This window comes from Bacillus rossius, chromosome 7, assembly GCF_032445375.1.
Source record: "Bacillus rossius redtenbacheri isolate Brsri chromosome 7, Brsri_v3, whole genome shotgun sequence".
NCBI lineage: Eukaryota > Metazoa > Arthropoda > Insecta > Phasmatodea > Bacillidae > Bacillus > Bacillus rossius.
The window spans coordinates 68,033,914-68,050,698 of record NC_086335.1 but is presented as its reverse complement, the minus strand read 5'-3'; the positions used below and the strand labels follow the sequence as shown (position 1 = coordinate 68,050,698).

General features: G+C 40.9%; 1 protein-coding gene across 6 annotated transcripts in view; it reads left to right on the top strand.

Moving 5' to 3' along the window:
- Positions 1–2,283: 2,283 nt before the first annotated feature.
- The window catches only part of LOC134534285 (Bardet-Biedl syndrome 2 protein homolog), a 32,383-nt gene continuing 17,881 nt past the window's right edge, over positions 2,284–16,785 (top strand). The window contains exons 1-6 of one of the 6 annotated variants that reach the window (XM_063372606.1): positions 2,284–2,341; positions 4,796–4,955; positions 7,528–7,734; positions 11,823–12,011; positions 13,442–13,624; positions 14,503–14,725. In XM_063372606.1, coding sequence (XP_063228676.1) covers positions 4,839–4,955; positions 7,528–7,734; positions 11,823–12,011; positions 13,442–13,624; positions 14,503–14,725 — 919 coding nt within the window. In that variant the 5' untranslated portion in view covers positions 2,284–2,341; positions 4,796–4,838. The other 5 variants (XM_063372604.1, XM_063372605.1, XM_063372608.1 and 2 more) reach the window with 5 other exon arrangements.

Below are 16,785 nucleotides of genomic sequence, written 5' to 3'. Positions count from 1 at the left end.
AATGTCTTTTGTTTTATACACCTCATGCGAAAACAGCGGCCATCGCGCGGCCCTGCGTCGCTAGAGGAAGTAGACATCTACCACTCGGCGTTGGGGCAGCGTATCTACAGGGGCACCTCTACCCAAGCATACTATGTTATCTACACATATGTTTGTAACGAGATCATGGCAGATTGTGCAACTGGTTAAAAAATGTAACACTTCACCTACTCAGAGACTATTGAAACTGTGTGCTCTTGCGTTCGGTATTGTGTCTGCACTGTCTGTTTTCCATGTCACCGATTGTTTCGTACATTACCGTGTAATTTATCAGTGACATGTGATTTGTACTAACTTCGCTTCTTTTCATGGTATGTGTAAACACGCCGCGCTCGGCCAGCCCTATGTATGTCACAATAAAGGCGAGACCTTGACCTAGTTGGATTGCCATTAACCAACAATAGTGAGTGCGCCGGATGTGTCTTTGGCACCAGAACTTTAAAGTCTAGATATGCGGACAGCGCCGTCTAAAGGGTAACATCGTGTAATAAATCGACATCACGTTATGCTCGTCTATAGTTCTTTATCATGGTAACCCGAATGGCCAACAGCTAGGTTTTGAGTAAGGGGAGCGGGAGTTTCTTGCTGCAACATCTCCCCTGTTCACAGCCACATGGTCTATACCTAGCCCATGGGATTAGCGAATAAGTCAGTCGGCGTAAATGATTCGAACCCGCGACTCCAATTTTCAATGTGGAACAGGCGAGGCAAGACAAAGTAAATAGATATAATCTTTGCAGAACAACCAATGATGGAGGAAATAGTTTCAGCATATGATCAAAATTTATTGTAGGACACTAGGTCTGCTTGTAAGAACACTGAATGGATCAGGATGATAGTTAAATACAAAACATACTGACGTCGTCCCAAGTGCTCCTCTGGCTCGCTGAGGCCATTATTGCCCATTGCTGCTTCAGACTTTCGTGTGCGCCAGCGCCCGTGCGCAAAAGTGTAACGAATGGCCTTGGCCGAGAGGGGAACGCCTTGCAGAGGCACCACCATAACAGTGATGTGCCTTTCATAAGGGTTTTGTTTATGTAATTATGTGAGTGTGTAAATATATATTTGTGTTGTGTACCTGTAGATGTGTTTCCCGGGCGACTGAGTCGCGTCTCCGCGCGTGTGACCATGTGGGCTCCACGCACTCGCACACGAAGGGAAGAGGGGGGATTCATGTGCACGCGGCAAGGGGGGAGGCCGCTGAGACGTCGCGGAGCATGGGTCGAGTTAGTCGCCTGAGTGGGATGAGAGAGTGCAGTCGCAGAGTTGTGAGTGAGAGTCGAACAGACACTGTCAGTCGTGTCACCATTGTCACGTCCCCGTCATTCACGTCTTCGTTGGTCACATCACCATCATTCGCGTCACCGTCTGTCACATCCCCGTCATTCGCATCTTCGTCGGTCACGTCACCGTCATTCGCGTTGTCAGTCACGTCACTGTCTGTCATGTCACCGTCTGTCACGTCCCCGTCATTCGCATCTTCGTCGGTCATGTCACCGTCATTCGCGTTGTCAGTCACATCACCATCAGTCACGTCACCGTCGTTCGCGTCGGCAGTTACATCACATTCTTTCGTGTCATCGTCATTCACGTCACTGCCAGTCACATCACCGTCATTCACGTCACTGCCAGTCACACCACCATCATTCACGCCACTGTCAGTCGCATCACTGTCGTGTTACCGTCAGTCAGGTCACTGCTAGTGTCGTGTCGCGCTCAAAGTGCGTGGAGCCGGGCCTCGCCCTGATGGACTGTCACAGATGGGGGCCGTGACAGCCCATGTACAGTATGTTATGTGTGCAGTAAACACAACTAACGTCATAAACTCTTTTATTTCACCCAAGTTCGGCTAGTTCCCTTGCCACGTGGCACGAACCTTCTCTGTCGGAGCAGCTAGGCAGCGACTCCAAACCACGGGAACGGCCCTAACGTCGACAATACTTTATGTTATTCAAGCCTCTCCTGAAGTATGTAGGGGCGACAGAGGTGCATTATTTTAAAAAATAATAATAAAATAGAACTCAGGTCAGCAAGATTGTTAATGATAATATATATGGTTGAAGTGTGTCGAAAATTTAGTAAAACTTTTCAAGGTTTCACGAAGATGGAGAATTAGAAAAAATTGAAAAACTAATTGCCTTAGAATTTTTCCTTCCCTTTTTTTGGGGTTTTTGGTGAGGGGTAATTTAGGAGGAGAGGATACCTTGAGTGGGTGATGCACATGATGTGGTGAAGGGAAAGAAAAACGATTCTGTCATTTATGGCGAGAACTGGCTAAACCTGGAAAGAGTTTAAAACTAAGGTATATGTAAATGAGAGGAGTAAGGGAATTTGGGAGTAGCCGAAAGGTTTGAAAGAGTAAAGCAGAGGTTATAGACACCCTTCCCTCTGTATTCTGTGTAGACACCATTCCTATCTGATGGAAGTAAAACTGCAAGTTATTTAGATGCAATTTAATGAAATCAGTTTTCTATCTTAAGTAAGTGCTATTTACATTCGCCATCAAATTATTAAAGCAAGACAGTTTGTAGTATATCGAACACAAAATAACAGAACGGGTCATAAAACGAAATTAAATCGAACAAACATTCCTTGTTATTTTATTTAAATTTTTTTGTATCTCGTTTCCCGATACCTTGCGGCGCGTTCGATGAATCGTCTGTTGCAAGAATGAATTGGTAATTTACAGGGGCATGCGTATTACACTCAAACATTCCGAGACTAGCTAAAAGTTAAAACACTATAGCATTGTCTGTGTTTCGGGATTGGGTGAGTTTCTTTTAGGTACATGTCGAGTGTTAGAACACCAATCACAGTAATTCAGTGCTCAAGCAAACGCGTCCTGTGTAGCTCGGTCAAATAGGGGCAACAACTTCTCTCGCCGACGGCCGCCAATCACAAGGAAGAAACCGCTGGCGTGGGCATACCGTGTTGCAGTCTAATAGGCGTTTAGATTTTTTACGCGAAAAATGCTTGCCTCTAGTAATTGATTTAAATCTTCTAATAAAAGTGTGAGAGATGTAAACATTAATTTAAATTAAAAGTGGGCGCTCGTGGCTTTCACAAACACACCATATAAAAAGTTGTCAAATATTTTTAGCAATTATAATTAATATTATGTTATCCATTGCATATGACATTTGGCACACTTCACATAGGGTGTGTAATTGGATTGAGTTTATTTGAACCCTGCTGGTACTGGTTAAAATTCCCCAAACTTTCTCTTGAATTGCACTACATTTCATGCAAACACACACTCACTTATTCAATTCCCGAATGTATGATCGACAATATTTTCCTTTTTTGCTTCTCCTCTCTCCAAATATTTCTGGAGTTGAGGCCCCTGTTTGTCATGATAATGATGGATGATAAAGGTGACGGAATGGAGGCCAGGATGAATATGTTTGCATGGTTTATGTGGTGGTGGGGGCAAGGGATACACATGCAGGGTATCTGATCAGGCTAGAACAATGGGCAGAGGAGAACGTGCTGTCGTTGGATGTTGGAAAGACAAAGATGGTTAGATTCACGAGGAAGGAGAAGGTAGCAAGCGAAGTGCGTAGCTGGAAGGGGCACATGCGGGTGACGCTGCCCAGCGGCTGGCAAGTAGGAGGAGTAGGCCGCTGGGACTGCTTGGCAGGACCCTACAGGGAGCAGGGAGGAGGGTTGGTCAGGCCAGTGATGGAGTGTTTGGCTGTGAGCTGGTGACTGAGGTTAGGGAGTTGGAGAAGGTGCAGCGTGAAGCATCTATGTGGAGATTATTAAGGAGTCGTGGTGGGAAGCATTACAGGAAAGGAGGAGGGTGGAAAGTTTAAGGTGATAACGGGAGAAGGGGGCTGGGGACAGCTGGGAACTAGGGTACACAGAAGTGGGTATAGAGGGCGGAGAGATCACGGGTGGGAGCTCCAGAGGGAGTGGAGGCGAATGGAAAAAGGGAGACACGCCAAACTGGTATGGACAGGGAGGGAGTGAAATGGCCTGGAGGTAGGTATCTGAGGGGAAGACAAAAGGGGGAGGGCGGGTGTGAGAAAAAAAGGGCGGACACCTTGCCACCGGGTGAAATCACAATTGTGAGTGCAAATCAAATCATTCAATTATACTTCTATATTTCCCTCTCTCCACCCTGTGACCCAGATTTCCTTATCCTTCCATCCAACTCAGTATCCAGTATCATGCAGCCTGACTAACCTCTCTGTCCGCCCTGTACCTTTTAGACTCTCCCACCCCATTTCCTTTATTAGCATGGTCTGGTTTCATGTTCTTCCTTGCCATATTTTTCTGTTCTCCTCCATTTCCTTGTAACCACTTAGCTGCTCTCTTCTGCACTCCCTCCAGCTCTCAAACTTTCTGAAACATTGTATCAATAGTGTCTCTGATATAATGCTCCAAAATTAATATTTAAAAAAAAATTTAATTTTTGTATATTAATAAATCAAGCAATTACACCTCATACATATAAATGTTAAGTAATTTTTTGTAGTTATTTTGGTACATCATTCAGATTGTTCAAAACGTGTAATTGGCCTTTTCTTTACACACAAAACAGATGAGTGTATCGTACTTTGCAATGCATGACCATGGCGATGACTTCATCAAAACAGCTGGGAATCAAAACCCGGTTCCTTTGGCCCACCAGCCTGGAGTCCCGGACACTGGACCAAATGGCCGGAACTTTTACGTGCTCTAAACTGAATGATTTAGTCTGTGCCCTTAGTTTGGAGGGCAAGTAATCAATCTGTTGTGCCTATGTTTGCAGATGTTTGCAGCGCGTCGCCGGTAGGGGCGTGAGAGGGGGAGGCATGTCGGCGCTGGTGTTCACGCTCAGCCTGCAGCAGCAGCTGCTGCCCGGCTGCGTGGCCGTGGGCTGCTTCGATGGGACCCACTGCTGCCTCGTGGCGGGCTGCGCCTCGGACAAGGTGCCGGCCCCCGCCCGCTGCACGAGTGTCGCGTGTTTGTCTCTGTTCCGAGTCCTCCAGTGTCTTCCGAAGCATCAGAGGCATGCCTGCCAGCGTCACGCAGGTCACCAAAGTCTCGAAAAAAAAGTCCCGAAATAAACAGCGACAGTGTTTTGGAAGCGTGAAACTGAAATTTTCACCAGCACCTAACTGGCATTTCGGTTTTTTTTGACGCATCACTTCCATTTTTACGAGCTCATTTAAATATAAATAATTGAAACCAACGTATTTGTTCACAACCTGTTTTATTTAATTTCCATGCATATCAGAAGACATGATAATTTTTTGTTATGTTGTATTGAATAAAACTCACAGAAAAAAAATTTCCCGGTCATCATTTTTTTTTGTCAAATCTTGGATCTAAGGAAAGCGAACACACGATGTTTGTGTGCTAAGCCAGTATATTATATTATACTTTATGTTTGTAGCTTTTATGTGAGTAGTCTTTATACAGATAGCCATCACCAATGGTATTTCATGTTCATCCGTGGTCTTGGTTACACAATTTACTAACTTAAAAACACTAAATGTTGCAGAATTAACTAGTAAGACATAAACCACGTGTCCAAGTGAGTGGGGCATTGCACCCTTTGTCACCCCACTACCACCACCTAGGACCCACCCCTGGGGGTGGCGTGTTTGCGTCAACTGAACACTTTTGAAACAAGAAGTTCACGGATTTCCCAGCCAATACAGCACGAATTGATTTAATGTAAACATTGCCTGTTGTGTACACTTTTGAAAATTGGTTGCGACTCGGGAAAAGTTTAATGGGTTCGCATTTTTGACATATTATTATATCATTAACGGGTTGGATTCTAGATTCATAACAGTGATCTTTCTTCTGCCCCCAGCGAAGTAGAGCTATATATTTTTCAGCATCATCACTGGAAAATATATAGTAGGCCTACTTGAATTAAAAATCATTTACAGCAAAATAATGTCACTGGCTAAATTAATCAGTTAAAACTTGTATATGTGTTTTTATTGTTTAGCTGTCAGGGTATCGTCTGACTTAATGTGTGCAGATTTACGATGTATCTTTTTTTAGTATTATTTAATAGCTGTGGAAATTCATATTCACACTATTTTTTTCTGTTTTTTTTGTTCTTTTGTGTGTGTTTTTTAAGTACTAGCATGTTTTCAAATCTTAGTTCTCCATTTTATTTCTTTAGGGCTGTGTTAGAATTAGTAAAATGATAGTTTTGTTACTTTTTTGTGATTTTGTTGGATTCAATTATTCAGGTGCATTCATCATGCACGTGTTTCTCTGTATCAATATACATTTGGGGTTGATAGTAAACATTTTAAAAATATATTTATAGAGTTTATAGTTAAAATTCTCATTTAAAAAAAATCAAATAAAGCTATAAAATAATTCACAAAATATTTAGTTGCACAACTAATAGTTTTCATTGAAATAATTGTATTGAGGCAAGCTAGTTCAAAATAACTAAATAACAATCTTTGTTACAAAGGTTTAAATCACCTTGGTAATTTTTTAATTTTGTAATTTTTAATTTTACAAGTTTCTTTACATACAATATACGAAAAACAATTTTACAAAATAGTGTACATCATTCATGATTGTTACGTTCTTCAGATCATTAATGCAGTGCGGAATTTTATCTAACACAATTTCCCGGTACATGTGCCATTGCATTGTGTTCGTCTGTGTTGTTATTTTTTTTCAAGACTAAATTCCTTCCACAAAATTCTTTTGTGCTGTCTGAATGTGTTTGTCTGTGCTGTCGTTGTCATGTCATCCATAGGGACCGGAAAAATTCGCGGGTTCAATGACCTGCAGGATGAACTCCATAGTTCTACCTACACTCGGTCAAATGCCACCCACTCATTGGCTGCTGTCTTGTGAGACGTTCCAGTGTAGCAGCCTGTGATTCGATAAAGCTTTGGTCGGGTGTTTCTCATTGGCCCAGATTCATCCAGGTGAGTTGTGAGCCAATGGCAGAGGCGGCACTGAGGTACAACTATTTGTATTTTAGCCTATCGCGAAATGAACTCGCGAATTTTTCCGGTCTCTAGTCATCCATAATACCTGTTTAGGTACATCGTTGGGTTTATCTGTTTGACATAGCTGATATAGGCTTGGTCTCTGTGGGTTTATGGTTTCTTTTTATTTCTTAATGTTTTTTTTTTCATGATAGTGCAAACTGTAATGGTGTATGTCCAATAAGTTGTACCCAAGGGCGTAGCCAGGGGGGGGTTTTAGGGGTTCAACCCCCCCTCCCCTTAGGACCCAATCTTTAATTAATTTCTTATTCATCACTCAAACAAATTTCATATTAAAATTAATACAATTTTTACCATTACAATATTTAAATTTAACTACCGAAAACTGCTAAGATAGCACTATTTTAAACCTTAAAATCCAAATTTTCCCGGGGGATACGGGGGGGATGCTTCTTAGCACCCCTCCATACACAAATCCTGGCTACGCCACTGGTTGTACCAAATGCAGTGGTTGTGTTTGAAGTGGGGTCATGGTTGTAGCGAGGGTGGGGGTTGGCGGCAGGTGGTGGTGCACAGCCCGCACTTGAAGGCCGGCTCCGCCCCCAAGCCCCAGCGCGAGGTCTCCCTGCTGAACATGGCCCAGCCCATCAGGTCGCTGGCCACCGGGGCGCTGGGGCCGGACGGCGACCGCGACGCCCTCGTGGTCGGCATGGCGACCAGCGTGCTCGCCTACGACGTGCACAACAACGCTGACCTCTTCTACAAGGAGGTGCGGGGCTCTGCCCCTCCGCTCTCCCGGTCCTCCCGTACCTTACCGATCCCTCCCCCAGTCTGCATGGCCGTCTCCAGTCACGGTTGCAACAAACATTACTGACGTGACAACGTCTAATAAATCGATGAACGCATGCTGCACGCACGAAAAAGTGTCCCGTAACGCACATTGTCCCATTACGCTCATTGTACACTTGCGCCGCATCCATCTCTCTTCCGCTCGATTGGAACAACCATCGATTTGACTTTTTTCGAGGCACATTAAAATTGAAGCACTCCCATTCGTTTCCCACTTTTCCTTATCATCGTCCTATCCTCAACAGATTAACACAGATTGGAAGAAGTTATATAGCAAACATGTATAAAAGTTATGGTTAAAATAATTTGTTTGTTAAAGTAATAAACATATTTGAATTAATTAGTGCAAATAAAAGTAAATTTATCAATTAAATTGTAGATTTCATTTCACTCCCTCTTTGTATCCATACAAAATAGTGATAATTCAATAAAAATGATTCAATTTTATTCATAAAAGTATGCAATCATTTCATCAAATGTTTCGTTATGACGTCACGTTAAACTATCGTCCGTAAACGGACTTTACAGACAACCAATTTTTTCTGTTTATAACATTTATACTGAATCAGTACATTACGAAGAGGTGCACATGCCATTAGAGATACACAGGGGTGTCTCGTAGGTCACTAACATCCCTAATAAGTTGAACCAGGTCCATAAACAACGCAGTAAATGTTACGACACAACACGCAACCAGTGCGAGAAAATCGCGGTTGTTTATAAAGCTCGGAAGATATCGCCAACGCTACTACTTCAAATCGTAAAAAAAAAAAAAAAAAAAAAATATATATATATATATATATTGGTTCTCTGTAAAGTTGTTTACGGATGATAGTTTAACGTGACAACTTCATAACAAAACATTGATTAAATGATTGATCCAGAAGAAAATGAAATATCATATTTGGTCTGAGACTGAGACGTAATAGGCTTTTGCAACCAAACCATTTAGGCATTAAAAATATTATATTCTTTGAGGAAGAATTTTTTTTTAAATTTGAATCATTTTTATTAAATTATCACTATTTTGTATGGATACAAAGGAGTGAAATGAAATGTACAATTTAATTAATAAATTTACTTTTATTTGCATTCATTAATTCAAATATATTTATTACTATTGAAATGTTGCGTGCGCCGTATTTATTTTTACAAGTACAAAAAAAAATGTACACCTGCCAGGATTCCAACCGACATCCTTTGGTTTGGAAGTTTGCGATGCTGACCGCACGGCCACGTGGCCATACATGGAAATTCGTAGTTTCAAATGATATATATACATTTATAAAATTTTTTTTCAGGGTAGGGGAATAATATTATTTCGTTTTTATAACACGATTTGATAACAAATACACATCTGAAATACACCAAACTTATTTATAATGTGTTACAAAGTTTTTAAAACATTGTGCAAAAGATCCCGGGTGTAATTTGAATTATTATGTGTAACTGTAAAACACCATTGTTGGTTAAAAACGTATTTGAATATTCATCATTACTTTTAAATAACCGTACCGATTGTGCTGAAAATCGGTGGACAAACGTTAAATTACATAATATTAATAATTCAAACGACAAAAATATGATTGAAAAGTCAAATTGATGGTTGTTCCAATCGAGTGGAAGAAAGATGCCACGCATGCGTACAATGAGCATGAAGAGAGATGCCACACATGCGTACAATGAGCAAACAGGACACATCCGTAGTGGGACATCCGTGGTGGGACACTTTTTCGTGCGTGCAGCCGGCGTTCATCGATTTATTAGACGTCACGTCAAAAACAAAAAAAAATTCTAGTCTCTGGCTTCTTTTGATAATTATTGCAGGATTCCCACAGATACAGGGAGAATCTGAAAAACAGCGGAAACTCAGGGAATTGAAAACATGTCTTCGAAATGTTTTATTAATTACCAAGCCATATATTTTCATTTTATTTAACCTAGTGTAATTCATTAATGTCTCATAAGTAGATACAAGATCATATGGTGGATTGGGATAAAACAGAAATAACACAGAAAAGCATGTTAATGCACCACGTAACATCGAAGTGCCAGTTATTACACCACAAAGCACCAAAAAGGCAACAAAAATAATGAAATTAATTAACGTATTAAATCAAAACTCAATTTAGAATACAAAAATGTAATCCTGTAATATATTGAGTTCAGTGAGTGTAAATTATTTAGCATGGAGTTAGTACCAAAATGTATGTACCTACTAAATAGATTGGAAAAATTGGTATTTTCTTGACGTTGCAACTGTTGTTAGTAACTAATTTTTTACATGATGACATAGGTACATTTTTCAAACTCACATATACGTACTTGCTAATTTATTGTTGTATTGTTTCTGGTAGTTTGACATGCTTAATACAAATTATTATATTGTAAAAGTGCAACATGTATCATGCAAAATGACACTGTTTTGGTGAAGCAAGTATCATAAAAAAATAAGTGTCATATTTGTTGAAAATGGTGCTATCTTTATGAATAAACAGAGTTCATAATATGTATTAAATGAAATAGGCCTTTTTAAAAAAATATATATAAAATAAAATCTTGTCTCTACTTAATTTCATCGCTTTTCATAATATTACTATTAATTAAAATCTTGTTCAGCATTGCAAAGATATTATTTCTAAACTTAAAAAGTACAAAAAAATATCTATTGTAGTGCTTATGTATCTGTGTGTTTCTTCAGTGTTTAGTTGTTAAGTCATTGACTGACAGTGCTCCTTTAAACTGGTTTTAGAACAGGAAGGAATTATAAATCTTTCTCATGGAGGTTCATCATGCCACAATTTAATACTGTGTGTCTGTAAACAGAATGTGAATTGATGTACTGAATATAATAAAATTACTATTAAATACACCTTCATTAAATTTTTATAAAATAAATTTGTAATACTAAAATAATGTTGTTCCTATACCACTGAATCGTGAGCTCCACCATGACCTGAAATATTAAGTAATAAAACAATAGTAAATTAAATTTAAAAAGTAAACTTGAAGCAATGGATATGCATACTGAATCAACCAAATGAAGTGAGCTAATGTGAGGATTGTTGTGGGACAGTTTAGGGATTGAATTACACAAAGTATAAAAATTGTGGTTGTAAGTTTTCTTATGTTCAATATTGGTACCCAAAATCAATCATTAAACTTAATCAAATTTGGAGATATAATTATTAATTTTTAAAACATACTTCATTTTTTTCACACTTTAGGGGTTTAATTTCACAAAATTATAAAAAAAATTTTAAGTTTTTGTATGTTTATTATTGGTACCCCCAAAATCATTCATTATGCTTGATTAAATTCGGAGACATAATTATTAATTTTTAAATTTTTTTTTCTTTTTCACCCCTTACAGGTTGATTTTTGCAAAATATAAAATTTTTGGATGGGAGTTTACGAATGGTCTTTATTGGTACTCAAAATCATTTATAATCTTAATATATATAAATCCAGTGTCCTGATGTTTGTTTCCAGTGAACTCTTTACCAAGTCAACCGATTTCGATGAAAATTGGCATTTATGTGTAATTTTTTCCAACTTGAGAGATAAGATAGTTTTTATTTTGATTAATGGTCTTAATAATTTATAATTAATAATAAACTGATCATCAATGTTGATTGGTGTTTAAGCCCGGGAAACAGTGGGCACTTCGTCTCCATGACAACGTTGCGTGCTCGAGAGTCGGGAAACCATCGGTGCTATTCGTTTTTTCTTCGGTACATTACAAAGCATTGTATTAAGTTTTTGTCAAAATTAATTAATTTTCATTTTATTTCATTTATTATAACTGTAAATAAAAGATTTGGTCTCATTTTTTCCCCGCATTAATACAACCGTGCGAAGCCGGGTCGGGCAGCTAGTGCTTGATAAAATTTGGATATATAATTTTTAATTTTTTTAATATACTTATTCCTTTTTCACCTCTTAGGGGTTGAATTTTTTCAATTATAGAAGTATGTAGTTGTAAGTTGTGGTATGTGTGTGCGGCAGGTTGCGGACGGGGCGAACGCGGTGGCGGTGGGGCGGCTGGGGGCCAGCCCGGTCCCTCTGGCCCTCGTGGGGGGCAACTGCTCCCTGCAGGGCTTCGACCACAAGGGCGACGACGTCTTCTGGAGCGTAACCGGCGACAACGTGTGCTCCCTGGCGCTGCTCGACTTCGACCAGGACGGCCAGAACGAGGTGAGGTGCCCCGCGGGCCGCTCGACTTGCGTGCTGGCTCGGCTCCTCCGTGGGGCGTGGACGATTCCTGTCCAGGCATCGCTGGTGTGTCTTTGTGAGCCTCCGATGACTTTCCGTGTTCGTGGCATGCTTAAGGCGTTATTGAAATTCAGTGGCGTAGCTAAGGTGACTGGTTCTCCTGGCCGAATTTGAAAATGGCGCCCCCTCTTGGATTAAAAGAGAAGAGGAGGGTTCAGTAACCACGAAACCGTCACGGCAGTGTCCCCCCCCCCCCTGCTCCGGCGCCCCTGGTGGGGGCCATCCCTGCCACCCGCTTGCTACGCCACTGTTGAAATTTAGCTTAGTATCTTTCCCCCCCATTGTGACTCTTTCAACACATAGTGAGATTAGTGGCTTGTACGTGTGCATTATTAATATTGAAGAGTTTCAAGCATGCTGTTATTTATCAGGGCGTTCACATTCTGGGAAAGTTATTTTTATATATTTTTTTTAAATCTTGAAACATTACCGGGCATGCATACTATGTATTGTTGTTACAAAATTTTGGTTTTTATTCTAATAAACATCAAATCTGTTTAGTTAAGGATTTTGTTTTTTGCTTGTTACACCCGGATTATCCAGATTTTTGATTGTCCTTATTGACTTCGGTCCCAGTTAGTTCGGATGGACAAAGTTTAACTGTATTGCAAAAACTTTTTTATGTCATAATTATGACTCTTTCATTATTATGTGGTCCATGCTGACCAGTCGATAGGCATAAGAGTTTATGGTTTTATTTTTAAAGCAATTTCATTTTATAAGAAGGATATTTTGGTTTATATTTATAAATTAATTGTATTCATGAAGATAGTATGTGTTTCAACAAATAATATACTCAGATATTTCTTAATACTAATTTTACCTAAAGTGCCATTTTGACTAACATATGGTGCACTTTTTACAATAAAATAATTTGTAAATTGTATGTTTTGGTCTATTTGGGATAAAAATAGATCTGCAAGTGGAAAATGCAGACTTTATAAATGTAAAAAATAGTTACTGATAAGATATGCACGCTCAGACAAGGTAAAATTAATTTTTTTTCTCCAATCTATTTAGATATATTTTGATACAAACTTAATGCTGACAATATTAAGTTCATTGAATTTAATTTAATATATTAAATTTAAAATTCATGTGATATAAAATATGTTTTGCTAAAAAGCTGAGTAATTACATGATTTTGGTTGAACTTCTATGCATTATGGTGTATTAACTTGCATTTCAGTGTTTGATGGTGCATTGAAAAGTTTATTCATGTGTTATTTCTACGTTAATGTGTTTGATGGTGCATTGAAAAGTTTATTCGGGTGTTATTTCTACGTTAATGAATTCACCGTACAGTCTTGTCCGTGCCGAGTGACAGTCGCGGCACGGATCGCATGTCGCAGCTGGTGGTCGGCTCGGAGGACTTCGACATCCGCGTGTTCAAGAACGACCACATCGTGAGCGAGCTGACCGAGACGGACGCTGTCACGTCGCTGGCCTCGTTCAGGAACGCGGTGTTCGGCTACGGGCTGGCCAACGGGACGGTGGGCGTCTACGAGCAGCTGCAGCGTCTGTGGCGGGTCAAGGTGAGGTCGCCAGCCTCGTGTGCCACACCGCCGAGACGCACGGCGATGCGGGAAACATTTCATTTCATTCATGAAGTTTCCATTTTCATACATTAAAAATATTAATTTCTAGAGTTCATCTATGAATAATACCATTGTAGTAGTTGCGGGGAAATAGAAGAGCGTAAAATTATGCTGCCAATTATTTGAGGACACGCTACTTTAAAAACAATTATTTTTAGGATTACACAATTTTGATTAAGATTAAAAAAAAGTCATAAACAATGTCCATCGATTAGTTTTTTTTAAGCTAGAAATTTGTTGTGAACTTGTTACTGACTTATTTCATACTAGCATCTGAAAATATTTGCTTCTCATAATGTCAGGAATACCTAGTTACCGTAAACATAGGCTGTTTGCCATTACCTGTATGTTTGTTTGTTGTGTTTATGTATGTTAGTAACAGGGAGGTGATGGTTCGTTGTCTGAAATCTACCACGCCAGCCGTTCACATTGAGATTTTCCTCGTTATCTATTTTTTCGGTTTCAATGTTGATTATGTTTTTTTTTGTGTTGTATATATATATACTTTCAAGTGTGTCTTCAGGCCCAACTGAAGGGAAAAAGGGTTAGACACAGTGTTGTGCTATTAAAAAAATCCCTGTTAATTAAATTAGGTACCTGCCCGCTCCACTTTTAGTAGGTTCTTTGTATATTTTATTACCTATTCATTTAAAATTTTAAAGCCTTTTAGTAAATAAAATTGCTGCAGTAAGGATTTTTTTTATTGGAACTGATTGATGTGGAATGATGAGTGAATGTCGGCAGTGGGGAGGACAAAGCAGGGCGACTCTCGCCGGAGGTCGCGAGCGTGACGCGCCGAGGGGGGGTGGTTGCAGTCGAAGAACACGGCGGCAGCCGTGCTGGCGTTTGACGTGGACGGGGACGGCGTGGAGGAGCTGGTGACGGGCTGGTCCAACGGCAAGGTGGACGCTCGCAGCAGCCGCACGGGCGAGGTGGTCTTCAAGGACAACGTGGGCGACGCCGTGGCGGGCCTGGCCCGCGGCGACTACCGCACCCTGGGCTGCCTCGACCTGCTCTGCTGCTCCGTGCAGGGCGAAGGTGCGCCGTGGCTCCACACTTAGTCCCCTTGTCTCGTCTTGTCTTCAGCTGAGGGGGCCGCAGGTGGTACATATGCTGGGATGGGTAGCCTCAGCCCCTGTGTATAGCCCAAAGCTCTAACGCCCTTCCCGGGTGCATATGCGGCGTGATCCGCCTCAATGCCCATGGGGGTCCCAGGGCGGTAGGGCTTCGGTTAAGAGCGCTGGGTCAAAAAAGAAAAGGGGGGGGGGGGGAAAACCCTGTGTCAGGTACTTATGTCTTGTGCACGCACGTTGCTCACTTCATCTCCCATCTTCCGTCTTCGGCAGTAGCCGTGTGACTAGACTGGTTTACACTCAGGGGGCAAACCAAAACCTTTGCCCGACAGCACCTCATATGGCCACCACATATTCAACTTGGATGGCAAATAAAAAGATTTATTTGCAATCTTTTTTTTCTTTTTTAATTCATCGCATGTTGGCTATTAACGTGAAAAATACCAGTTCTTAAATATTTTAAGATAAAAATGTATTGTAATTTTCAGTACAAATAATTCAGTTCATCTGCCCTCCGACAATTTTTTTTTTTTTTTTTTTGTTTTCTAACACTGGTATTCAAGCAAATATCTACAGTAAAAATACTCTGCCAGTTCAGCACCCCTCTATTTACGTCCCTCGGCAATGTATCACTACTAAAGTAAAACTGAAGGAACTGAATTTTTTTGTGTGTGTGCGTTTGTTATAGAGGATTTATTTAAAAATAGATGTTACAAAATATGTATATTACCGTACAAGGTATAATTTCATACTTTCTTTTAAATAACACGTAGAATTTTGTGGGAGATTGTAACAAAAACTATTAAGTTCACAAAGGAATGAGATATTTTTATTTTTCTGTCTATCTTGAAATTACTTTTATCAGCAATCTTAAGTATTGAAGGTTGCTTTGAGGTGTTATTTTTTTGTAGTGAATTTGTGTGTGGGTATTTTTGTTGCTTATGAACATATTTAATTTATATTATTTAATTTAACTCTTATAACTAATTTATACATTTTTCAACATACGTAATTAATTAAAAATTACAAATCTATGAGTAGTTATAAGAAACAATATTAACTGATACGTCTATTTGTTTGCCGAAAGGAGTTAAAGTTTAGACTATGAATATCGAGGTATATGATTGTGACTGGTGTGTTCACACGTGCAGCAGAGGTAGAGGTGTGTCGACACGTGCGGCAGAGGTAGAGGTGTGTCGACATGTGCAGCAGAGGTAGAGGTGTGTCGACACGTGCAGCAGAGGTAGAGGTGTGTCGACACGTGCGGCAGAGGTAGAGGTGTGTCGACATGTGCAGCAGAGGTAGAGGTGTGTCGACACGTGCAGCAGAGGTAGAGGTGTGTCGACACGTGCGGCAGAGGTAGAGGTGTGTCGACACGTGCGGCAGAGGTAGAGGTGTGTCGACACGTGCAGCAGAGGTAGAGGTGTGTCGACACGTGCAGCAGAGGTAGAGGTGTGTCGACACGTGCAGCAGAGGTAGAGGTGTGTCGACACGTGCAGCAGAGGTAGAGGTGTGTCGACACGTGCGGCAGAGGTAGAGGTGTGTCGACACGTGCAGCAGAGGTAGAGGTGTGTCGACACGTGCGGCAGAGGTAGAGGTGTGTTGACACGTGCAGCAGAGGTAGAGGTGTGTCGACATGTGCGGCAGAGGTAGAGGTGTGTCGACACGTGCAGCAGAGGTAGAGGTGTGTCGACACGTGCAGCAGAGGTAGAGGTGTGTTCACACGTGCAGCAGAGGTAGAGGTGTGTCGACACGTGCAGCAGAGGTAGAGGTGTGTCGACACGTGCGGCAGAGGTAGAGGTGTGTCGACACGTGCAGCAGAGGTAGAGGTGTGTTCACACGTGCAGCAGAGGTAGAGGTGTGTCGACACGTGCAGCAAAGGTAGAGGTGTGTCGACACGTGCGGCAGAGGTAGAGGTGTGTCGACACGTGCAGCAGAGGTAGAGGTGTGTCGACACGTGCAGCAGAGGTAGAGGTGTGTCGACACGTGCAGCAGAGGTAGAGGTGTGTCGACACGTGCGGCAGA